This window comes from Salmo salar, chromosome ssa13, assembly GCF_905237065.1.
Source record: "Salmo salar chromosome ssa13, Ssal_v3.1, whole genome shotgun sequence".
Lineage (NCBI taxonomy): Eukaryota > Metazoa > Chordata > Actinopteri > Salmoniformes > Salmonidae > Salmo > Salmo salar.
The window spans coordinates 90,926,481-90,950,813 of NC_059454.1; the positions used below are offsets into that span (position 1 = coordinate 90,926,481).

Genomic DNA, 24,333 nt, shown 5'->3' on the forward strand with positions numbered 1-24,333 from the left:
CCCAGTTCACATCTAGGGTCTGGAGGGTGTTTATGGAATGCCTAGGGGTCTCGGTCAGCCTCACCTCAGGTTTTCACCCCGAGAGTAACGGGCAGGTGGAGAGAGTTAACCAGGATGTGGGTAGGTTTCTGCGGTCCTGGCCGGGGGAGTGGGCGGCTTTCATCCCCTGGGCAGAGATGGCCCAAAACTCCCTCTGCCACTCGTCCACTAACCTATCTCCTTTTCAATGTGTATTAGGTTATCAGCCGGTCCTGGCACCGTTCCATCATAGCCAGATTGAAGCACCTGCGGTAGACGAATGGTTTCGGCGCTCGGAAGAAACATGGCCTTCTGCCGCCATTAGGCGGCAGAAGGCGAGCGCCGACCACCACCGCAGTGAGGCCCCGGTGTATGCACCGGGGGATCGGGTCTGGCTCTCGACCCGAAACCTACCCCTTCGCCTGCCCTGCCGGAAGCTGGGTCCGCGGTTTGTGGGGCCATTTAAAGTCCTGAGGAGACTGAACGAGGTTTGTTATAGGTTACAGTTCCCTCCTGATTACCGTATTAACCCCTCGTTCCATGCGTCTCTCCTCAGACCGGTGGTGGCTGGTCCGCACCAGCAGTCTGAGGTGCGGGAGGTTCCTCCACCCCCTCTGGACATCGAGGGGGCCCCGGCGTATACTGTGCGAGCCATTATGGACTCAAGGCGTCGGGCGAGGGGACTTCAGTGCCTCGTGGAGTGGGAGGGGTACGGTCCGGAAGAGAGTTGCTGGGTGCCAGTGGAGGACATCCTGGACCCTTCCTTACTGCAGGAATTTCACCATTTCCACCCGGATCGTCCTGCGCCTCGTCCTCCGGGTCGTCCTCGAGGCTGGTGTCGGGGGGTACTGGGGGGGTACTGTCACGACTTCCGCCGAAGTTGGTGCCTCTTCTTGTTCGGGCGGCATTCGGCGGTCGACGTCACTGGCTTTCTAGCCTCCACCGATCTACATTTGTTTTTCCATTTGTTTTGTCTGTATTGTTCACACCTGGTTCCCATTACGTTTTAATTATTTCCCTATTTAACCCTCTGGAGCCATCATGGTTTTGTGCGTGTTTATTGTTGTCAGTTGTCTCGTTTATGTGATTCTGGATTTTCGTTCTCATTGTTGGAAGATTGATTTTGAGTAAAGTTACTATTAGTACTCATCTCTGTGTCCTGCGCCTTAACTCCGCCTTACCCACATCACCTAGACTCTGACACTATGCATAGATAATAAACAGAGAGTAGCAGCAGCATAAAAGAGGGGCCTGGGTAGCCCTTTGATTAGCTGTTCAGGAGTCTTATGGCTTGGGGGTAGAAGCTGTTAAGCCTTTTGGACCTAGACTTGGCGCTCCGTTATCGCTTGCCGTGCGGTAGCAGAGAGAACAGTTTATGACTAGGGTGGCTGGAGTCTTTGACAATTTTCAGGGCCTTCCTCTGACACCGCCTGGTATAGAGGTCCTGGATGGCAGGAAGCTTGGCCCCAATGATGTACTGGGCCGTACGCACTACCCTCTGTATTGCCTTGCGGTCGGAGGCCGAGCAGTTGCCGTACCAGGCAATGATGCAACCAGTCAGGATGCTCTCAATGGTGCAGCTGTAGAACCTTTTGAGGATCTGAGGACCCATGCCAAATCATTTCAGTCTCCTGAGGGGGAATAACGCTTTGTCGTGCCCTATTCACGACTGTCTTCGTATGTTTGGACCATGATAGTTTGTTGGTGATGCGGACACCAAGGAACTTGAAGCTCTCAACCTGCTCCACTACAGCCCCGTCGATGAGAATGGGGGCGTGCTCGTCCTCCTTTTCCTGTAGTCCGCAATCATCTCCTTTGTCTTGATCACGTTGAGGGAGAGGTTGTCCTGCACTAGACAACCAGGTCTCTGACCTCCTCCCTACAGGCTAGCTCATCGTTGTCGGTGATCAGGCCTACCACTGTTGTGTCGTCGGCAAACTTGATGATGGTGTTGGAGTTGTACCTGGCCATGCAGTCATTAGTGAACAGGGAGTACAGCAGGGGACTGTGCACGTACCCCTGAGGGTCCCCGTGTTGAGGATCAGCGTGGCGGATGTGTTGTTACCTCCCCTTACCACCTGGGGGTGGCCCGTCAGGAAGTCCAGGATCCAGTTGCAGAGGGAGGTGCCAGGGTCCTTAGCTTAGTGATGAGCTTTGAGGGCACTATGGTGTTGAACGCTGAGCTGTTGTCAATGAATAGCATTCTCACATAGCTGTTCCTTTTGTCCAGGTGGGAAAGGGCAGAGTTGAGTGCAATAGAGATTGCATCATCTCTGGATCTGTTGGGGGCGGTATGCAAATTGGAGTGGGTCTAGGGTGTCTGGAATAATGGTGTTGATGTGAGCCATGACCAGCCTTTCAAAGCACTTCATGGCTACAGACGTGAGCACTACGGGTCGGTAGTCATTTAGGCAGGTTACCTTAGTGTTCTTGGGTGCAGGGACTATGGTGGTCTGCTTGAAACATGTTGGTATTACAGACTCAGTCAGGGACAGGTTAAAAATGTCAGTGAAGACACTTGCCAGTTGGTCAGCGCATGCTCGGAGTACACGTCCTGGAAATCCATCTGGCCCTGCGGCCTTGTGAATGTTGACCTGTTTAACCTGTTATGGCTAGGGGGCAGTATTTTCACGGCCGGATAAAAAACGTACCCGATTTAATCTGATTATTACTCCTGCCCAGAAAGTAGAATATGCATATAAGAGTTTTTTCCCTCTGGTTGCACATTTAACAGGCTGGTAGAAATTAGGTAAAACGGATTTACGTTTCCCTGCATTAAAGTCCCCGGCCACTAGGAGCGCCACCTCTGGGTGAGCGTTTTCCTGTTTTCTTATGGCCGCATACAGCTCATTGAGTGCGGTCTTAGTGCCAGCATCGGTTTGTGATGGTAAATAGACAGCTACGAAGAATATAGATGAAAACTCTTGGTTAATAGTGTGGTCTACAGCTTATCAGGTGAGCAAAACCTCAAGACTTCCTTAGATTTCGTGCACCAGCTGTTGTTTAGAAATATAAATAGACCGCCACCCCTTTTCTTACCAGAGGCCGTTGTTCTATCCTGCCGAAAAAGCGTAAAACCCGCCAGCTGTATGTTATTCATGTCGTAGTTCAGCCACGACTTGGTGACACATAAGATATTACAGTTTTTAAATGTCCCGTTGGTAGGATATACGTGATCATAGTTTGTCTATGTTATTATCCATTGATTGTACATTGGCTAATAGGACCAATGGTAAAGGGAGATTACCCACTCATCATCGGATCCTTACAAGGCACCCAGACCTTTGTCCCGATATCTCCGTCTCTTTCTCCTCCGAATGACAGGGATGAGGGTCTCGTCGGGCGTCTGAAGTAAATCCTTCCCTTCCGACTTGTTAATAAAGAAAAAGTATTCATCCAGTATGGGGTGAGTAATCGCTGTCCTGATATCTAGAAGCTATTTTTGGTGATAAGACATGGTGGCAGAAACATTATGTACAAAATAAGTTACAAATAACACACCATAGCACAATTGGTTAGGGGATCGTAAAACGGCAGCCATCTCCTCCTGCGTCATTATTCAGACTGATAGTATGTGATATGATAATTACTATGATAATTGACAAACTGTGTACAAAATGTATTAGCATTAAATCATCCCTCTCAAAAGAAAGCTAAACCATCATTAGCTGCTAAACAACATAACTGGTCTTGGACAGTCACTGATACCGAGAGAGTAATCGCATGACTGATCTAGGCAGCGCGGATTCTTATTGGAAGCAAAGACCAGGATCTCCACGTGATGTTGTAGTAGGCTACCCTGACTGCTCGAGCACTGTTGTGGCAGTGCATGGTTATAACGGCAAGACAGTGGAAACGATTTGAATATGAATAGAAAGCTATGCAATACTGCTGGTGTAATGCTCTAAATGTAATCTAATAGAGAATATAGTAATATAGTAATTTATCAACCTCCGCTCATATTTTCTCCCTTTGTTTTCATACTGTTCAGATAAAAAAAATACGTGCGTGCGTTACTCAATATCCAAGTTTAGGCTACTGTGTAACTGTTATGGCTACATTCTGTCAGGTACATGTATATAACGTCTAGGAACCATTGTTCAACTGAAACATTCTGTGAAGTAATGGGTTCTAAATTGACCAGGCAAAGTAGTCTGGACCAAATAGAAACCACATTTTCTAAGAGGAGACGCCAGCAGCATGACAGCTCCGGAGAAGCAGAGCGGAGTGGTGGCAGGGGAGGTGGGGAATTCTTGTTTACATCCCTGATGCTGAAGTCAGACAAGCTCCCAGGGATGCTGTGGAAAATCAACCACAGCCCCTATGTGAGACGGGTGGCATGGATCCGAGAAATACAGAAGCTTCTTCGAGAACAGAAACAAGAACAAGCAGTCGAGGTGCTCAAATTGCTAAGAAAGGTAAGAGAGGATGTTTAACATTGAATAATAGTTTACTTCTCCTAAACTTCATAAGATGTGGCGGTCCGTAAGTTATCTGGTGCACCTGCAGAATTTGATGCTGTTAGAACAGCAGTATCCACAGGTTGTCACTCAAGTCAGCCTGATCAAAAATGTGAAATGCACTGGTAGAATGCTGCATCTATTATTTGTATTAGATTATTATGCATGTGTAAGCGACTGTAGGTTTGTCTGTAAATTAGGCGTGTTACTTCATATTTTGGGGTTTCCCCTTTAAAATTATTTACGGTATGTCACAGTCTCTTTATTTTCTGCGTGAACTTGCTTCCATTCAGCCACAAGAGCATTAGTGAGGTTGGGTACTGATGTTGGGTGATTAGGCCTGGGTCGCAGTGTGTGTTCCAATTCATGCCAAAGGTGTTCGATGGGGTTGAGGTCAGGGCTCTGTGCAGGCCAGTCAAGTTCTTCCACACCATTCTCGACAAACCATTTCTGTATGGACCTCGCTTTGTGCAAGGGGACATTGTTATGCTGGAACAGGAAGGGGCCTTGCCCAAACTGTTGCCACAAAGTTGGAAGCACAGAATCATCTAGAATGTCACTGTATGCTGTAGCATTATGATTTCCCTTCACTGGATCTAAGGGGCCTAGTCCGAACCATGAAAAACAGCCCCAGACCATTATTCCTCCACCAAACTTTACAGTTGGCACTATGCATTGGGGGCAGGTGCAATTCTCCTGGCATCCGCCAAATCCAGATTTGTCCGTCGGACTGCCAGATGATGAAGCGTAATTCATCCCTGCAGAGAACGCGTTTCCACTGCTCCAGAATCCAATGGCAGCGAGGTTTACACCACTCCAGAAGACACTTGGCATCGCTTCCAAAGGCAGTTTGGAACTCGGTAGTGAGTGTTGCAACAGAGGACAGACAATTTTAACACGCTACGCGCTTCAGCACTCGGTTGTACCATTCTGTGAGCTTGTGTGACCTACCACTTCACGGCTGACCCGTTGTTGCTCCTAGACGTTTCCACTTCACAATAACAGCACTTACAGTTGACCGGGCAGCTCTAGCACGGCAGAAATGTGATGAACGGACTAGTTTGAAAGGTGGCATCCTATGACAGTGACACATTGAATGTCACTGAGCTCTTCAGTAAGGCCATTCTACTGCCAATGTTTGTCTATGGAGATTGCATGGCTGTGTGCTCGATTTTATACACCTTTAAGCAATAGGTGTGGCTGAAATAGCAGAATCCACTCATTTGAAGGGGTGTCCACATACTTTTGTATATATAGTGTAATTTAGTTCAGGGTACAATTATTCAGTGGCTTGCCCCTTACATAATCACAGATCAAAATTGTAACTGCTGTGTCAGATTGTCTGGCTCAGGTATGTATGGTAACACCTTCACTGCTGTTGAGGTGTAGGTCTTCAGGCTCTTCCTGGAATATCACATTTCAGACAGGTGACAAACGGAGACTGAAATAGAGTATATAGAGGGCAACCACTGAATATGTTAAACGAAAGGCCAATTTTCTATTCCTTAGATATTATTCTCAGGGACACAGAAATGCAATGTTTTCCTGCATTCCACAGTTCTACATAGTGTACATTAAAAGTGTTCACATATTTATCCTGCCATGCTGGATGGTGCTTGTGAATTGCACACAAATTAGTGAATTATCTGAGCCACGTGCCAATCATCAAATTTAAACAGCAGCAAAAGGCGTAACCTTGCACTGCTCCGCTTCCCTGTAGCCCTGAAGTTACATTAATGAAAACTTGCTCAGCTCCACCTTCTCTTGTTCATGGCTGGATTACCGACCGGGTATGCAGGGCACGAGCCCTGGGACCCTGACTACCAGGGGGCCCCCAACCCCTCAAAAAATACAAATAGTATATATAGCATATAAACATGTTCGGTTGTGGGCCCCCTGGAGGTCGGTGCCCCGACAGATAGCATATGAACACGTCGGTTGCGGTCCCCCTGGAGGTCGAACCCCCCCAGATAGCATATGAACACGTCGGTTGCGGTCCCCCTGGAGGTCGAACCCCCCCAGATAGCATATGAACAAGTCGGTTGCAGTCCCCCTGGAGGTCGGACCCCCCAGATAGCATATGAACACATCGGTTGCGGTCCCCCTGGACGTTGGAAACCCCCAGATAGCATATGAACAAGTTGGCTGCCCCCCCAGATAGCATATGAACACGTCATAAGCCATGGAAAAATGTGTAGAATTGCAGAAAACTTGCTTTAAATTTTTTCTCTCAGCCTCATGACAAGATGTGTGACAAGATAGCGCCGAACATCTTACGAGTTCCAACCAAACTGTGCTTTATAGTGACTTTTATCGTGTTTATCCTTACCTTTTTTGTACAGAAAGTTAATACGATTTTCACATATGACCACCAAGCACTTCTAGACATCAGATCGACAGTTACTAACCTCGATTTCAACTTCAAATACGTCTTCAACTCTGACTCAGCTGTTCCACCATTCATGCTGGACCCTATTCCTTTGTTCCATTGGCTACCAAAACGCTGCAGGCGTAGACATGGGAGACGAGATGATGTCCTGGTGAAATTGAGGCGAAGAGAAAACCGAACGGCGCTCCCCTCCGTTCTATTGGCAAATGTCCTATCACTCGAGAATAAGATGGATGAGCTTTGTTCGAGCGTTTGCTATCAGAGAGACTTGAAAAGTTGCAATATTGTGTTTTACTGAAAGTTGGCTAGATGATGACGCTATGCACGTAGTACTCAGTGGATTCTCCATGCAGCGGCAGGATCGTACAGCGACTTCGGAGAAGTCAAAAGCGGGTGGAGTATATTTTTTCATAAATAACAACTGGTGTGCGGTTTCAAATGTGAAGGAAATCTCAAGCTTTTGTTCACCTGATATAGAATAGCTCATGGTATGCTGCAGACCATTTTATCTACCAAGAGAGTTCTCATCCTGAACTGATCCACCCACACAGACAGTGTGGTGAAGTAGGCGCAACAGCTCAGGAGGCTGAAGAAATTTGACTCGGCCACCCGAACCACAGCCTGCTCACCCCGCTATCATCCAGAAGGCGAGGTCAGTACAGGTGCATCAATGCTGGGACCGAGAGACTGAAAAACTGCTTCTATCTCAAAGCCATCAGACTGTTAAATAGCCATCACTAGCCGGCCTCCACCCAGTACCCTGCCCTGAACTTAGTCACTGTCACTAGCTGGCTACCACCTGGTTACTCAACCCTGCACCTTAGGGGCTGCTGCCCTATGTACATAGACATGGAACACTGGTCACTTTAATAATGTTTACATACTACTTTTACCCATTTCATATGTATATACTGGGTTCTAGTCAAGGCCATCCTATTACATTTTTGCTGTACATGTACTATCCTACGTTTTCTTCAGATATACTATACTGAACAAAAATATAAAACGCAACATGCAACAAATGTAACCTTTTTACTGAGTTACAGTTCATATAAGGAAATCAGTCAATTGATGGATTTCACATGACTGGGCAGGGGTGAAGCCATGGGTGGGCTTTGAAGGGCATAGGTCCACTCACTTGGCAGCCAGGTCAACCCCCTGGAGTGCCAGGGCCAGCCAATCAGAATGAGTCTTTCCCCACGAAAGGGCTTTATTACAGACAGAAATACTCCTCATGCTGTATAATCAGCTTCTTGATACGCCACACCTGTCAGGTGGATGGATTATCTTGGCAAAGGAGAAATGCTCACTAACAGGGATGTAAACAAATTTGTGCACAACATTTGAGTGAAGTGTGCTTTTTGGGCGTGTGGAAAATGTCAGGGATTTCTTTTTTCAGCTCATGAAACATGGGACCAACAATTTACATGTTGTGTTTATATTTTTGTTCAGTGTACATATTCTATCCACAATATCTATACATCTCATCACATACAGTTGAAGTCGGAAGTTTACATAAACCCTAGCCAAATACATTTAAACTCAGTTTTTCTCAATTCCTGACATTTAATCCTAGTAAAAGTTCCCTGTCTTAGGTCAGTTAGGATCACCACTTTATTTTAAGAATGTGAAATGTCAGAATAATAGTAGAGCAAATTATTTATTTCAGATTTTATTTCTTTCATCACATTCCCAGTGGGTCAGAAGTTTACATACACTCAATTAGTATTTGGTATCATTGCCTTTAAATTTTAACTTGAGGCAAACGTTTCGGGTAGCCTTCCACAAGCTTCTCACAATAAGTTGGGTGAATTTTGGCCCATTCCTCCTGACAGAACTGGTGTAACTGAGTCAGGTTTGTAGGCCCCCTTGCTCACACACACTTTTTCAGTTCTGCCCACAAATTTTCTATGGGATTGAGGTCAGGGCTTTGTGATGGCCTCTCCAATACCTTGACTTTTTGCCACAACTTTGGAAGTATGCTTGCATTGTCCATTTGGAAGACCCATTTGCGACCAAGCTTTAACTTCCTGACTGATGTCTTGAGATGCTGCTTCAATATATCCACATACTTTTCTCTCCTCATGATGCCATCTATTTTGTGAAGTGCACCAGTCCCTCATTCAGCAAAGCACCCCCACAGCATGATGCTGCCACCCCCGTGCTTCACGGTTGGGAGCCTCCCCCTTTTTGGGAGCCTCCCCCTTTTTCCTCCAAACATAACGATGGTCATTATGGCCAAACAATTCTATTTCTGTTTCATCAGACCAGAGGACATTTCTCAAAAAAGTACAATCTTTGTCCCCATGTGCAGTTGTCTTTATGGCGGTTTTGGAGCAGTGGCTTCTTCCTTGCTGAGCGGCCTTTCAGGTTATGTCGATATAGGACTAGTTTTATTGTGGATATAGATGCTTTTGTACCTGTTTCCTCCAGCATCTTCACAAGGGCCTTTGCTGTTGTTCTGGGATTGATTTGCACTTTTCGCACCTGTAGCGACTTTGATAGGCAACTCCAAAAATGGGTCAGGTATAATACCAATAAACGCCCGAGACATAGGAACAAACAGTCATTCACAGAAGGAGGAAAAAACCACGCTCCTTACAGATCCTACAAACACTGTACACACGTGAAATAAACTGAGGAAAACCTCAACGAGCTACATGAAAATAATCCCGCACAAACCTAAGTGGGAAACAGGGGTAAATATACACACAGAAATTAAGCAAATGAAAACCAGGTGTGAATGAACCAAAGACAAGACAAACGGAAAAAGAAAAGTGGATCGGTGATGGCTAGTAGGCCGGCGACGCCGATGGCTGAGCACCGCCCGAACAAGCAGAGGAACCACCTTCGGTGGGAGTCGTGACAGCACCAAAGTACGTTTATCTCTAGGAGACAGAACGTATCTCCTTCCTAAGCGGTATGACGGCTGTGTGGTGTTTATACTTGCGTACTATTGTTTGTACAGATGGACGTGGTACCTTCAGTGGTACCTCCCCCAGTACAAAAGCCCGTTGACGGAAGTCAAACTCAGTTCACGATGACGTGAGGACTGGTGTTCATACGTTTAAAAGGGCTAATTTCAACTACAACCTAACGACATTAACATTTAGTTCCAGAAATGTTAGGACTGCTGTGCTAACGTTTAAAAGGGCGAATTTCAACGTGGAGGTGACGATCACCACGCTGGAATGGTGAATTTCGACTAGACCAGCCAGAATACAGCACGAGCTGATTATGCCAACTTGGTATGAACTTTGAACGATTATTCACTAAAGAAGTGATACATCCTAGACGTCGAGTTAACAGCTGCAACTGTAAACGTACGTGGCCTAGGAAAGAACAGACCATCTCTGAAGAATGACAGGGTACTTTAACTAAGATTCTTCAAAGGACAATGGCGATCTCTGCTGGGTAAACCAGTCTTCCATCTTAGACCCATCTATCGGAGCGCAGCTCAGAGTAAATATATATATATATCTTGCATTTGCCTTTTTCAAATGGGCGGTTATTAGAATGCATGAGATTCTGTATTCACGGTAGCATAGACTCAAGTTCCGATAGACCCAATCCCTTTGTCCCTCAGTCTTCCCGCTCTTTCATTTAAACCCAACCCCCTTCCTTTGTGTAACCGGCCGTCATATGATTAGTAATCGATGTGTGATCTATCCTGTGTGTATATATATATATATATACATACACAGGATACACATATATATATATGTAATTCTGTGTGATTATTTAGGTATTTAGTAAATAAATAATTAAGCCAATTTGTGTATTGCTGATTTAACTTATTAGCTAAGGTTCGTGCAGATAACCGAGTACTTACGACAATCAGAATGAGACCGATCGAGGTGACCATTAATAATTGACTGCTATTGATATAAAAGATCTTCAGAGAGTGGATTTGGGAGATAACCACTCTATATAAATTAATTATTCCGTGGTACCCCAGGTTATTAATGGTTTAATTGTTGCATGGTTTAATTCAATAACATAATAAATTAAACGTTAGGTAATCGATTTGATAAAATAGCATGTCATATAATTGAATCATAGTCAGACATGACATAATAGACAGACATTCAGTAAATACTAGGAATAGATTGTCCACCATCTATGTGTTATCCAGACAGAAAAGAGAAATAGGCAAAATAACATTTGGATTTAGAGCAATAAAGAAATTGAATAATTTATCTGAGCAAACCAGAAACCTTTCAATATATAAATTCAAACAATACTTTAGAACCATTTAAATATAAAAAATTGGAAGGCTGTGCGGGAGTATGGTAGATTAAGGAATCAATCTATCTTTTCAGACTGTTAGAGTATTTATCTGGTCAATATATCAGTGTATTATACATGTTTGTAACAGTGTGTTATTTGTGAAAATGTGATCATATTATTCATTCTATTTTAATGGTTAAGGACTCTTGGAAAATTAGTCCAAATGAGGACTAAAAGAGATCCTAATCAAATCAACTAGATCCTGGACTTCCTGACAGGCCGGCCCCAGGTGGTGAGGGTAGGGAAAAACACCTCCACCACGCTGACCCTAAACACGGGGGCCCCTCAGGGGTGTGTGTGGGGACATCCACGACTCCAACACCATCATCAAGTTTGCTGGCGACACAACGGTGGTAGGCCTGATCACTGATGGCGATCGGTCAGCCTACAGGGAGGAGGTCAGAGACTTACTAGTGTGTTGCCAGGACAACATCTCCCTCAACATCAGTAAGACCAAGGAACTGATTGTGGACTATAGGAAAAAGAGGGGAGAGCTTCAAGTTCCTTGGCGTCCACATAACTAAGGACTTAACATGGTCCATACACACATGCACAGTCGTGAAGAGGGCACGCCTCTTCCCCCTCAGGAGGCTGAAAATATTTAGCATGGGCCCTCGGATCCCCCCAAAATTCTACAGTTGCACCATTGAAAACATCTTGATTGGCTGCATCACCACTTTGTATGGCAAATGCACCACCCTTGATCACAAAGCGCTACAGAGGGTGGTGCGGACATCCTAGTGGGGCCGAGCTCCCTGACATCTAGGAGCTCTATATCAGGCGGTGTCAGAGGAAGGTCCAAAAAATTGCCAAAGACTCCAGCCACCCAAGCCAGCATAGACTGTTCACTCTGCTACTGTCCGGCAAACTCTTCATTGTTGGGAAGGGCTCGTAAGCAACAATTCACAGTAAAGTCTACACCAGTTGTATTTGACGCATGTGATAAATAAAATTTGATAACAATATGTGTAGAATAGCAGAACATATGTTTTAAAACTGCAAAATTGTCTCTCAACCTTATGGAAAAAATGTGTAGAATAGCATGTCAGCTATAAATCTCTAAATGTTTCTCTCTGGCCCATGGCAAAATTTATAGAATTGCAGGAAATTAGCTTTAAAACTGCACATTCTTCTCTCAGCCTCATTGCAAAATATGTAAAACAGCATGAAATTAGGGGGGTGTTGGAGGTAGGTGCCATGGGGCCACAGATATGGTGGTCCGGCCCTGCTCTTGTCAAGTCCTTACTTTTCACAGATTCACCAAACTAACAGAGGGAATGAAAAGTGTGTGTCTGTAATGAATGAAGCTGGGCCTTGCTGTGGGGTTTAGTGCCCTTGGACAGCTACTTATATTGATCTTACATGAATGCCTCTTGAAGTTCAGAGAAACACCTTCCTGATTAAGAGGACTGTTGAGAAGACTCCCTCCCATTATTAACATACCACAGAGAAGATTAACTAGAGGTGTACTGCCGTATGGTATATATCCCTATCTGAAGACAATTGCGCAGTGATAGATCATTTTGATGAATACATGCAACGGTTAAATAGGCTGTACTGTAGCTTCCCGATTTCATAAGGGGTGATTGAATGGTACATACTTTGAAGAGATGTGAGATATCAAAAGGGATGATGGGGACCAGAGTTGGCATTCCATTGAATACATATAGTATCCAGCCATTTGGAAAGATTCCCAAACACAGATCAGTCAGTCCTCCAATAGCTCGCTTAGGAAGCACACAGAACATTACCATTGGTCCGGGCGAAGACTATATCGACTCACTCACACCCTTAGAAAAAAGCTGCTATCTAGAACCAAAAATGGTTCTTTGGCTGTCCCTGTAGGAGAACCCTTTGAATAACTATTTTTGGTTCCGAGTAGAACCCTTTTGGTTCCAGGTAGAACTCTTTTGGGCTCCATGTAGAATCCTTAAGGGTTAAAAAAGGTTATCCTATGGGGACAGCTGAAGAACCCTTTGGAATCCTTTTTTTAAGAGTGAACCGTTCCACTGAGCCGCTTTAACAACAGAGTTAGTACTTGTAGCTCTCCTGTTTTTCCTCAGTGGGTGGAAAAGGTGTTTTTTCTTTCAGGGAAGGCTGGATTTGGAGTTCATCTCCTTGAAATGGTGGTGCGGCATGCCAGATGCCTCTATCACAGCACACAGGAAGTTATTACACAGAGGAGATGCACAGAGGAAGCAATGAGACCAATCTCCCTTCTGGGCTATTAACGTTCATTACTTTGGATTATTCTCTATGTTCATCCGTAACAAGAAATCACCAAGCAAGCATTAAGCTTAAAAGGCATAAACACAGAATATGTTTAGTGATGCGTGAAAGCAAATACTAAAGTGCCCTGGAGGTTATAATAGGCTAAAATTACCTTTGGAATTTCCTTTTAAGTCTCATTCCATCCAAAAACTATATTTAGGTAGATGTTCAATTAGTTCATTGTTGATATAGTCCCTAAATGTTTTGCATGTCAGCAATCAAGTTTTCAAGACATATAACTTTCAAAATACAGCCTGTATGCAATATTATACAACATTGATCATAGTTGTTAGTCATAGTTGTATCTAGGCTCAGGAGAAGACCTAGATGCAGACAGTTTCGAAGTAACAAAAGTTTATTACAGAAACGGGGGCAGGCAAACGACAGATCAAGGGCAGGCAGAGGTCAGTAGTCCAGAGCAGAGTACGAAAGGTACAGAACGGCAGGCAGGGTCAGGGCAGGCAGAATGGTCAAAACCAGGAAAGCTAGAAAACAGAAACTACAGAAAGACAGGCGCATGGGAAAACCGCTGGTAGGCTTGACGAAACAAAACAAACTGGCAACAGACAAACAGAGAACACAGGTATAAATACACTGAGTATAATGGGGAAGATAGGCGACACCTGGAGGGGGGTGGAGACAAGCACAAAGACAGGTGAAACAGATCAGGGTGTGACAACTTTTTTACATACTAATCAGAAAATTATCCACAATCTAGGCCTATCTCTATGCTGTTGTTTGAGACTTGCTTACTGTATTCTGTTGTGTTATGTATGTTGGGTTATGTTTCCCTGTCAAAAGGGAGAGCTGGAGAGTGGCCCAGAGTCAGGTAATCCCACAGAGCTCTAGTGTAATACTTAAGCTAGAAAGCTGGAGGAGGAGGAGAAAGTTCTGATGGGAGTTTTTCTTGGAGCTTTCACTGTAGGCGTCAGTACTCAGCCTGTCAGACTGTAGGGTCTGCTTAACATAGGAGTCCTCAGCATCTTTACACCAGCTTAAAGAGCCTTCGGGATGTATTCAAACCCCTTGACATTTCCAAATTTTGTTGTGTTACAGCCTTATTCTAAAACTGATTTGATCATTTTTTTGCCTCAATCTACACACAGTACCCCATAATGACAAAGCAAAAACAGGTTTATAGAAATGTTTGCAAATGTATAAAAAATTAAAAATGGAAAAAAACGTATTTACGTATGTATTCAGACCCTTTGCTATGAGACTCAAAATTGAGCTCAGGTGCATCTTGTTTCTACAACTTGATTGGAGTCCACCTGTGGTCCATATAAGGTATCACAGTTGATAGTGCATGTCAGAGCAAAAACCAAACCAAGAGGTCGAAGGAATTGTCTGTAGAGCTCCAAGACAGGATTGTGTCAAGGCACAGATCTGGGGAAGGGTTCCCAAAAAATGTCTGCAGCATTGAAGGTCCCCAAGAACACAGAGGCCTCCATCATTCTTAAATGGAAGAAGTTTGGAACCACCAAGACTCGTCCTAGAGCTGGCCGCCCGGCCAAACTGAGCAATCGGGGGAGAAGGGCCTTGGTCAGGGAGGTGACCAAGAACCCAATGGTCACTCTGATAGAGCTCTAGAGTTCAGGCCTTTATGGTAGAGTGGCCAGACGGAAGAGACTCCTCAGTGAAAGGCACATGAAAGCCAGCTTAGAGTTTGCCAAAAGGCACCTAAAGACTTTCAGACCATGAGAAACAAGATTATCTGGTCTGATGAAACCAAGATTCAACTCTTTGGCCTGAATGCCAAGCATCACGTCTGGAGGAAACCTGGCACCATCCCTACGGTGAAGCTTGGGGATGGCAGCATCATGCTGTGGGGACTTTTTTCTGGGACTGGGAGACTAGTCAAGATCGAGAGAAAGATTAATGGAGCAAAGTACAAAGAGATCCTAAATGAAATCCTGCTCCAGCGCTCTCAGGACCTCAGACTGGGGCGAAGGTTCATCTTCTAACAGGACAACGCAGTGTTATGTTCCCCAGTTTCTGTGTTGTAGTTTGTGTTTCAGGTAATGGCTTCCTGAAGTTCTCCAAGCAGCTGATTGGTCGGCCCCATTGCTGATTGGAGAGCTGACCCCGCCCCCTCGTCAGGACGCAGCTGTCTCCAATTAACAACCCCACCTAAAGCTATATAAGCCAGTGTGCTGTTGCTCAGAGAGAGAGACACAGAGATTTTTGCTGAGAGAGGAGGTTGATGGCAGAGGGTTATATATGTTGGTTGTTTCTCAGAAAGAGAATTGGGTATGTACTTAGTTAGTTGTTGCTGAGTAAGCTTATTGTTATGTTCTGTGTTTAGTGCTCAAAGTTTTCTTTAATGTCCTGGGTTAGTGTTTTCTCAGGTTTTGTTGTAAAGTAGTTTGTACATTTGTGTTACTCTGTTTCATTTGTTCCCAGGGGGGAAGGGGAAGGCACCTAGGGAGTGCTTAGGCAAGAGGCCCGCGGGCATACATATACCCGTAGTAGTTTACTGTCTATGCACACTAGGAAAGACCTGGGCGGACCATCCCCTGTATTTTGGTTAGTGCACCAGGTGGTGCTAGTTAGGTAAGTAGTGGGTAGGCAGGTAAGGTAGGAGAGGGGGCTTTGATATTTAGTTTCTTTGCTTTGGTTCCGTCCAGCCCCTTTTCCCCAAACTTACAGCGTGAAGGAATAAATTCCCTGTTAACGGTATTCTCTGCCTATTTGTCATCCTTGCTCACACCTACACTTCCATACCTTTTTCACACCACGGAGAGTTAAGTTGTAGCAGGGTGTTGCGTTCCCTCTTTCTAGAGGCGTGCGTAACATAATGGGGGCTCATCCGGGATTCCATTAAACCCAACGAACCCTGCTGCACTGAGCTCTCAGTGATTTGTGATTGAGGTGTGATGGTAGGTTGTGAGTTTGGGTGACTAGTTTAGTTTGTGTGTGTTCAGTGGACTTCTGTGTACAAGATGGCTGCCTCAGCCATCTCCAAGTTTTTTGAAGCGCCCTCTATTGATTCTTTGGTGAGGTTTCGGAAAGCAGACCTTTTAGCTGTAGCTGACCATTATGGGTTTGTTATCCCTGAGAAAGCCCTAAAGGCTGAGCTTTTGGTGCTAGTCAGGGAGGGTTTAGTGAGAGAACACATTCTTTCGTTGAAAGATGATGAGAGGGAGGCTTCAGGAGAGGAGACGGGTAGACCTTCCGATGCCAAGTCGGCGGACAGGGCGAAAGAAGGGGTTGCTTGTACCCCCTTTACATTGCCCCGATTCGATCCTTTATCTTCTGCTTCAGGTCGTTCAGGCGGGACCGCTAGGCTGAAGGCGAGGCTGGCCCGGTTAGAAGTGGAGCAAAAAGATAAAGAGAGACAGATGAAGTTTGAACTTGAAATTAGGAGAATGGAAATTGACAAGGAGGTGAGGATCCGACAACTGGAGCTAGACGCTGGCTCCAGTGCGACTCCACAAGCTGCTTATCATCAAGCCCACTTTGATATAAGTAAAAATATAGCTTTAGTCCCTCCATTCCGAGAGTCGGAAGTTGATTCCTATTTCTCTGCTTTTGAGCGTGTGGCCGCTGCGCTACATTGGCCACCCGAGGTTTGGCCGCTCCTGCTACAATGTAAATTGTCTGGGAAAGCCCAGGAAGTAGTAGCTGCTCTCTCCCTGGAAGACAGTTTACAGTATGATATAGTTAAAACTACCGTGTTGCGGGCTTATGAGTTAGTGCCTGAAGCTTATAGACAGCGCTTCAGGAACCACAAAAAAACATCTCAACGTACTTTTGTTGAGTTTGCAAGGGACAAAGAGTCTCTGTTTAATCGCTGGTGTTCAGCCAGCAAAGCTAACACCTTTGCTGATATTCGGGGAGTTGATGCTGTTGGAGGACTTTAAAAGCAACCTCCCTGATAGAATTGTAGTTGATTTAAATGAACAGAAAGTGGTGACATTGGCCCAGGCAGCAGTGTTGGCAGATGAGTACGCTTTGACACACAAGACTGTCTTTGGTGCACCTCGTTTTGAAGGCCGAACAATTACGTCATCAGTGCCTCGTTCAGGTCGCTTTTCCTCTGACAACTCTAAGCCTTTTCATGAAATCCGTGAATGTTTTTACTGTCACCAAAAGGGTCATGTGATTGCGGACTGCCCGGTTTTGAAAAATAAACCGAAACAGTCCCTGTCACCGTCCCCAAAAATGAAAAGTGTGGGTTTAGTCAAGTCTATGGCTCGTCCGTTGGACCGAGATATTGATTCAGCAGTTGAGAAACCGGATCCTGTCTATGCTCCGTTTATATCTGCCGGTTGTGTTTCCTTAACTGGAGAACAAGCTGATCAAAAGCCTATACGAATCTAACGAGACACCGGGGCAGCGCAGTCAGTAATCGTTACTGATGCTTTACCCTGGTCCTCTGAAACGTATTGTGGCTCTCATGTCATATTACAGGGGATAGAGACAAAAACAGTACCTGTACCATTACACTGGGTTCACTTAGTGTCAGACTTGGTATCAGGACGTTTCCGTGTTGGTGTAGTGTCTACACTGCCAGTAAAAGGAGTCACATTGTTACTAGGGAATGATATCGCTGGTGGTAACGTCACTCCTGTGTTAGAGGTAGTAGACAACCCAGAAATCAGGACTACAGATGAGAAATTGGTTCAAGCATTTCCACATGTTTTTCCAGCTTGTGTGTTAACCTGTTATGGCTAGGGGGCAGTATTTTCACGGCCGGATAAAAAAACGTACCCGATTTAATCTGATTATTACTCCTGCCCAGAAACTAGAATATGCATATAATTATTAGCTTTGGATAGAAAACACTCCAAAGTTTCTAAAACTGTTTGAATGGTGTCTGTGAGTATAACAGAACTCATTTGGCAGGCCAAAACCTGAGAAGATTCCATGCAGGAAGTGCCCTGTCTGACAATTTCTTGCCCTTCTTGATTATCTCTATCCATTACAGGGGATCTCTGCTGTTATGTGACACTTCCTACGGCTCCCATGGGCTCTCAGAAGGCGGCAAAAAGCTGAATCGTGGCTTTGCAGGCTCTGGCTGAAAAAAAGTAGCGCGTTTGGATAGTGGCTGGTCACAGTACTGTGAGACTCAGGCTCGTGCCCGAGTCGACCCCATGCTTTATTTTCTTTCGTCTGTTTACCTAAACGCAGATTCCCGGTCGGAATATTATCGCTTTTTTACGAGAAAAATGGCATAAAAATGTATTTTAAACAGCGGTTGACATGCTTCGAAGTACGGTAATGGAATATTTAGAAATCTTTTGTCACGAAATGCGCCATGCTCGTGACCCTTATTTACACTTCGGATAGTGTCTTGAACGCACGAACAAAACGCCACTATTTGGATATAACTATGGATTATTTTGAACCAAACCAACATTTGTTATTGAAGTAGCAGTCCTGGGAGTGCATTCTGACGAAGAACACCAAAGGTAATCAAACTTTTGTAATAGTAAATCGGAGTTTGGTCAGGGCTAAACTTGGTGGGTGTCTAAATAGCTAGCCGTGATGGCTGGGCTATCTACTCAGAATATTGCAAAATGTGCTTTCACTGAAAAGCTATTTTAAAATCGGACACCTCGATTGCACAAAGGAGTTCTGTATCTATAATTCTCAAAATAATTGTTATGTTTTTTGTGAGCGTTTATCGTGAGTAATTTAGTAAATTCACCAGAGGTTTGCGGGGGGTATGCTAGTTCTGAACGTCACATGCTAATGTAAAAAGCTGTTTTTTGATATAAATATGAACTTGATTGAACAAAACATGCATGTATTGTATAACATAATGTCCTAGGTGTGTCATCTGATGAAGATCATCAAAGGTTAGTGCTGCATTTAGCTGTGGTTTTGTTTTTTGTGACATTATATGCTAGCTTGAAAAATGGGTGTCTGATTATTTCTGGCTGGGTACTCTGCTGACATAATCTAATGTTTTGCTTTTGCTGTAAAGCCTTTTTGAAATCTGACAGTGTGGTTAGATAAAGGAGAGTCTTGTCTTTAAAATGCTGTGAAATAGTCATATGTTTGAAAAATTGAAGTTTTTGTATTTTTGAGGAATTTGTAATTCGCACCACGCCTATCATTGGATATTGGAGCAGGTGTTCCGCTAGCGGAACGTCTAGATGTAAGAGGTTAACGAGGGCACAATCTCGCAAGCTAGGAGATGTGGTGGATTTGGCTAGTTCCATTTTTGAGAAGGTTGAGGTAGAAGACAATGCACCGAGTATTCCTTCTGAAATGCCGACAGTTTTTACCCCCGTAAAAACTAAGGCAGGGGAAAGCGAAATCGCGCCCCAATTACATGACATTCTTTTGTCTGTCACCCCCGAGAAGGTGATTGAATGTCAAAAGGGAGACATCAGTCTTCGCAAGTGTTTTGCTTCGGTAATTTCCATTGAGGAAGCTAAAACTAAAGAGACTGCCTACTTTATGGAAGCAGGAGTTTTGATGCGTAAATGGGCAGCTCATGACACCGTTAGTGACTGGAGTGAAGTGTGTCAAGTGGTTGTCCCTACGCCGTTCCGACAGCAGGTGTTGTCACTCGCCCATGACCAGGCGTGGTCCGGACACTTGGGGATCACGAAGACTTATAACCGAGTCCTTCGACATTTTTTTTTGGCCAGGTTTGAAGTCTGACGTTGTCCAATTTTGTAAAACATGCCACGTATGTCAACTTACTGGGAAAGCGAATCAAACAGTTCCTCGTGCGCCGCTCTGCCCGATTCCTGTGGTGGGGGAACCGTTTGAAAAAGTGATAATTGATTGTGTAGGTCCATTGCCGAAAACCAGGTCAGGTAACCAGTTCTTACTAACAATAATGTGCAGTGCTACTCGATACCCAGTGGCTATTCCTCTCCGTACAATAACGGCTAAGACTGTGGTGAAGGCACTTGTGAAGTTCTTCTCTACGTTTGGACTCCCTAAAGTAATCCAAACTGATCAGGGATCCAACTTTATGTCAAAGCTGTTCTCTTATGTGTTAAAGACGCTGTGTATTTCCCATCAGGTCTCCAGTTCGTATCATCCGGAGAGTCAAGGCGCTCTCGAACGCTGGCATCAGACGCTGAAGGCAATGCTACGCAAGTATTGCATGGACACCAGTACCGATTGGGATGAGGGGGTGCCCTTTGTCCTATTTGCTATTAGGGAAACAATACAAGAGTCCTTAGGGTTCAGCCCTGCTGACCTTGTGTTTGGACACACCCCACGGGGTCCGCTAAAAGTTTTGAAGGAGCATATCTTATCTCCTACACCCAGTAGCGCCCCTAAAAATGTGTTGGATTATGTCAGTAAGATGCGGGAGAGACTGCACGCTGCATGTGCGTTAGCCCAAAAGTCTCTCTCCTCTACTCAAAAACGCATGAATTTGCATTATGACAAAAAGGCTGAAGGCCGTTCTTTTGCACCAGGGATCAAGTTTTAGTTTTGTTGCCAATCCCTGGCTCATCTCTGTCAGCACGTTTTTCTGGACCATATCTTGTGGAAAAGAAACTCAGTGACACCAATTATGATAAAGACCCCAGATCAGAGGCGTTCTTCCCGAATGTGTCATGTTAACATGCTGAAAGCATATTATGTGCGTGATTCTCCCAACAGCTCCTCAAGTAAACCGGTCCAGTCCGCCGTCTCCAGTGTGGCTGCGGTGGTGCTGAAGCCTGGCTGGGATCTAGAGGAGGATAAGGAGGACGGGTTGGAGTTACGCCATACGCTACAGCAGTGTGAACGCTTATGTAATTCAGAGATGCTGAAAAAGTTACCCTCTCAAATGGAACATTTGGATAAAGATCAAACTAAGGATCTTATCTTATTGATAAACAGTTTTCTCACTGTGTTTCAGGATGTTCCAAGTCGCACGTCCATCTTGGAACATGACGTGGATGTGGGGAACGCTGTTCCTATAAGTCAGCATCCATACCGGGTTAATGCAAAGAAAGGGGAAGTAATGAAAAGTGAGGTAGCTTATTTATTACAGAATGACATGGCGAAACCCAGTAACAGCTCCTGGAGTTCTCGCTTATGTACGGACTATCGTCGAGTAAATGCCGTTACAAAGTCTAATTCTTTTCCTCTACCTCGCTTAGATGACTGCATTGATAGAATTGGCTCTGCTGCTTACGTTAGTAAATTAGATTTGCTAAAAGGTTATTGGCAGGTGCCTCTGACCTCTCGAGCTTCTGACATCTCGGCTTTTGTTACGCCAGATAACTTCGTACAATATACTGTGATGCCCTTTGGAATGTGTAATGCACCTGCTACTTTTCAGCGGCTAGTTAACCTGTTGGGGCTAGGGGGCAGTATTTTCACTGCTGGATAAAAAAACGTACCCGATTTAATCTGGTTACTAATCCTACCCAGTAACTAGAATATGCATATACTTATTATATATGGATAGAAAACACCCTAAAGTTTCTAAAACTGTTTGAATGGTGTCTGTGAGTATAACAGAACTCATTTGGCAGGCAAAACGCTGAGACATTTTCTGACAGGAAGTGGATACCTGATGTGTTGAATTACCTTTAAGCCTATGCCATTGAAACACACAGGGGTTGATTAATGTTTTGGCACTTCCTATTGCTTCCACTAGATGTCACCAGCCTTTACAAAGTGTTTTGAGTCTTTTACTGTGAGATCTGACCGAACAAGAGCCTTGGAACGGTGATGGCCGATTAGACTCTGGCGCGAGTTCATGTTGGGTACCCTCGTTCCAATACGTTATAAAAGAGAATGCATTCGTCCACCTTGAATATTATTCATGTTCTGGTTAAAAAGGGCACTAATGATTTATGCTATACAACGTTTGACATGTTTGAACGAACGTAAATATATTTTTTCCCCTCGTTCATGACGAGAAGTCCGGCTGGCTTAGATCATGTGCTAACAACACGGAGCTTTTTGGACATAAATGATGAGCTTTTTTGAACAAAACTACATTCGTTATGGACCTGGGATTCCTGGAAGTGACATCTGATGAAGAGAATCAAAGGTAATGGATTATTTACATAGTATTTTCGATTTTAGATCTCTCCAACATGGCCGTTTGTCTGTATAGCAAAGCGTATTTTTCTGGGCGCAGTGCTCAGATTATTGCAAAGTGTGATTTCCCAGTAAGGTTATTTTTAAATCTGGCAAGTTGATTGCGTTCAAGAGATGTAAATCTATAATTCTTTAAATGACAATATAATATTTTACCAATGTTTTCTAATTTTAATTATTTAATTTGTGGTGCTGACTTGACTGCCAGTTATTGGAGGGAAACGATTTCCTGAACATCAACGCCATAGTAAACCGCTGTTTTTTGGATATAAATATGAACTTGATAGAACTAAAAATGCATTTATTGTCTAACATAATGTCCTAGGAGTGTCATCTGATGGAGATTGTTAAAGGTTAGTGCATCATTTTAGCTGGTTTTATGGTTTTGGTGACGCCTGTCTTTGAATTGACAAAACATTACACAAAGCTATTGTCAATGTACTCTCCTAACATAATCTAACTTTATGCTTTCGCCGTAAAACCTTTTTGAAATCGGACAACGTGGTTAGATTAAGGAGATGTTTATCTTTCAAAGGGTGTAAGATAGTTGTATGTTTGAAAAATTTGAATTTTGACATTTATTTGGTTTCAAATTTGCCGCTCTTGAAATGCACCTGCTGTTGATAGGGTGCACCACGGGTGGCACGCTAGCGTCCCACATAGCCCCAAGAAGTTAACATTGTGTTCGCGGATGTGCCGAATTGTACTGCTTATCTTGACGATGTGGTGATTCATTCGTCTACTTGGTCTGATCATCTCGCCTCCTTGAAAAGTGTGTTTCAGCGGTTGGAGAATGCTTCTTTAACCCTCAATTTGGCCAAGTGTGAGTTTGGAAAGGCTACAGTGACTTACTTAGGGAAACAAGTGGGACGAGGTCAAGTGCGCCCAGTAACTGGCAAAGTGGAAGCAATTATTGCTTTTCCTGCTCCCAAGACTCGCCGCCAGTTGCGCCGATTCCTGTGGATGGTAGGTTACTATCGTACTTTCTGTAAGAATTTCTCGACGGTAGTAGCTCCCCTTTCATCTCTGCTTAGTCCGAAGGTACCATTTAAGTGGTCCCAGGACTGTAACTATGCTTTTGAGTCCGCTAAAGCGCTACTTTGTAGTGCCCCAGTGCTTGCGGCCCCCAACTTTGACAAACCTTTTAAGTTGGAGGTAGACGCTAGTATAGTGGGGGTGGGTGCGGTTCTCTTGCAAGAAGATGAAGATGGAGTGGATCGACCCGTCAGTTTCTTCTCCCGTAAGTTCAACTCATGTCAGTCAAGGTACTCCACAATTGAACAGGAAACGCTGGCCTTATTGCTAGCATTACAGTTCTTTGAGGTATATGTGGGTTCCAGTGCCTTGCCTGTAATGGTCTTCACGGACCATAAACCTTTGGTGTTCTTGAAACAAATGTACAATCAGAACCGCCGCCTTATGCGGTGGGCTCTGATTGTACAAAGATATAATGTACAGATAGCCTATGTGAAGGGCTCGGCAAATGTGGTTGCCGACGCTCTATCACGGGTTGAATAACTGGGGAAGCGTTGATTTTTGTTATTGCAAACTGTAAGTTTGCATATTTTGTGGTGGGCGTGTTACGTTCCCCAGTTTCTGTGTTGTAGTTTGTGTTTCAGGTAATGGCTTCCTGAAGTTCTCCAAGCAGCTGATTGGTCGGCCCCATTGCTGATTGGAGAGCTGACCCCGCCCCCTCGTCAGGACGCAGCTGTCTCCAATTAACAACCCCACCTAAAGCTATATAAGCCAGTGTGCTGTTGCTCAGAGAGAGAGACACAGAGATTTTTGCTGAGAGAGGAGGTTGATGGCAGAGGGTTATATACTGCTCAAAAAAATAAAGGGAACACTAAAATAACACATCCTAGATCTGAATGAATGAAATAATCTTAT

The 24,333-nt window shown here is 44.5% G+C and overlaps 1 protein-coding gene across 1 annotated transcript in view; it reads left to right on the forward strand.

The window, feature by feature from the left end:
• The first annotated feature begins 3,863 nt into the window (after nucleotides 1-3,863).
• LOC106568229 (leucine-rich repeat-containing protein 75B) overlaps nucleotides 3,864-24,333 on the forward strand; it is a 31,218-nt gene continuing 10,748 nt past the window's right edge. Inside the window, exon 1 of the mRNA XM_014138385.2 lies at nucleotides 3,864-4,436. Within this exon, the coding sequence (XP_013993860.2) occupies nucleotides 4,092-4,436 (345 nt within the window). The 5' untranslated portion in view covers nucleotides 3,864-4,091. The remainder of the gene's footprint in view (nucleotides 4,437-24,333) is intronic.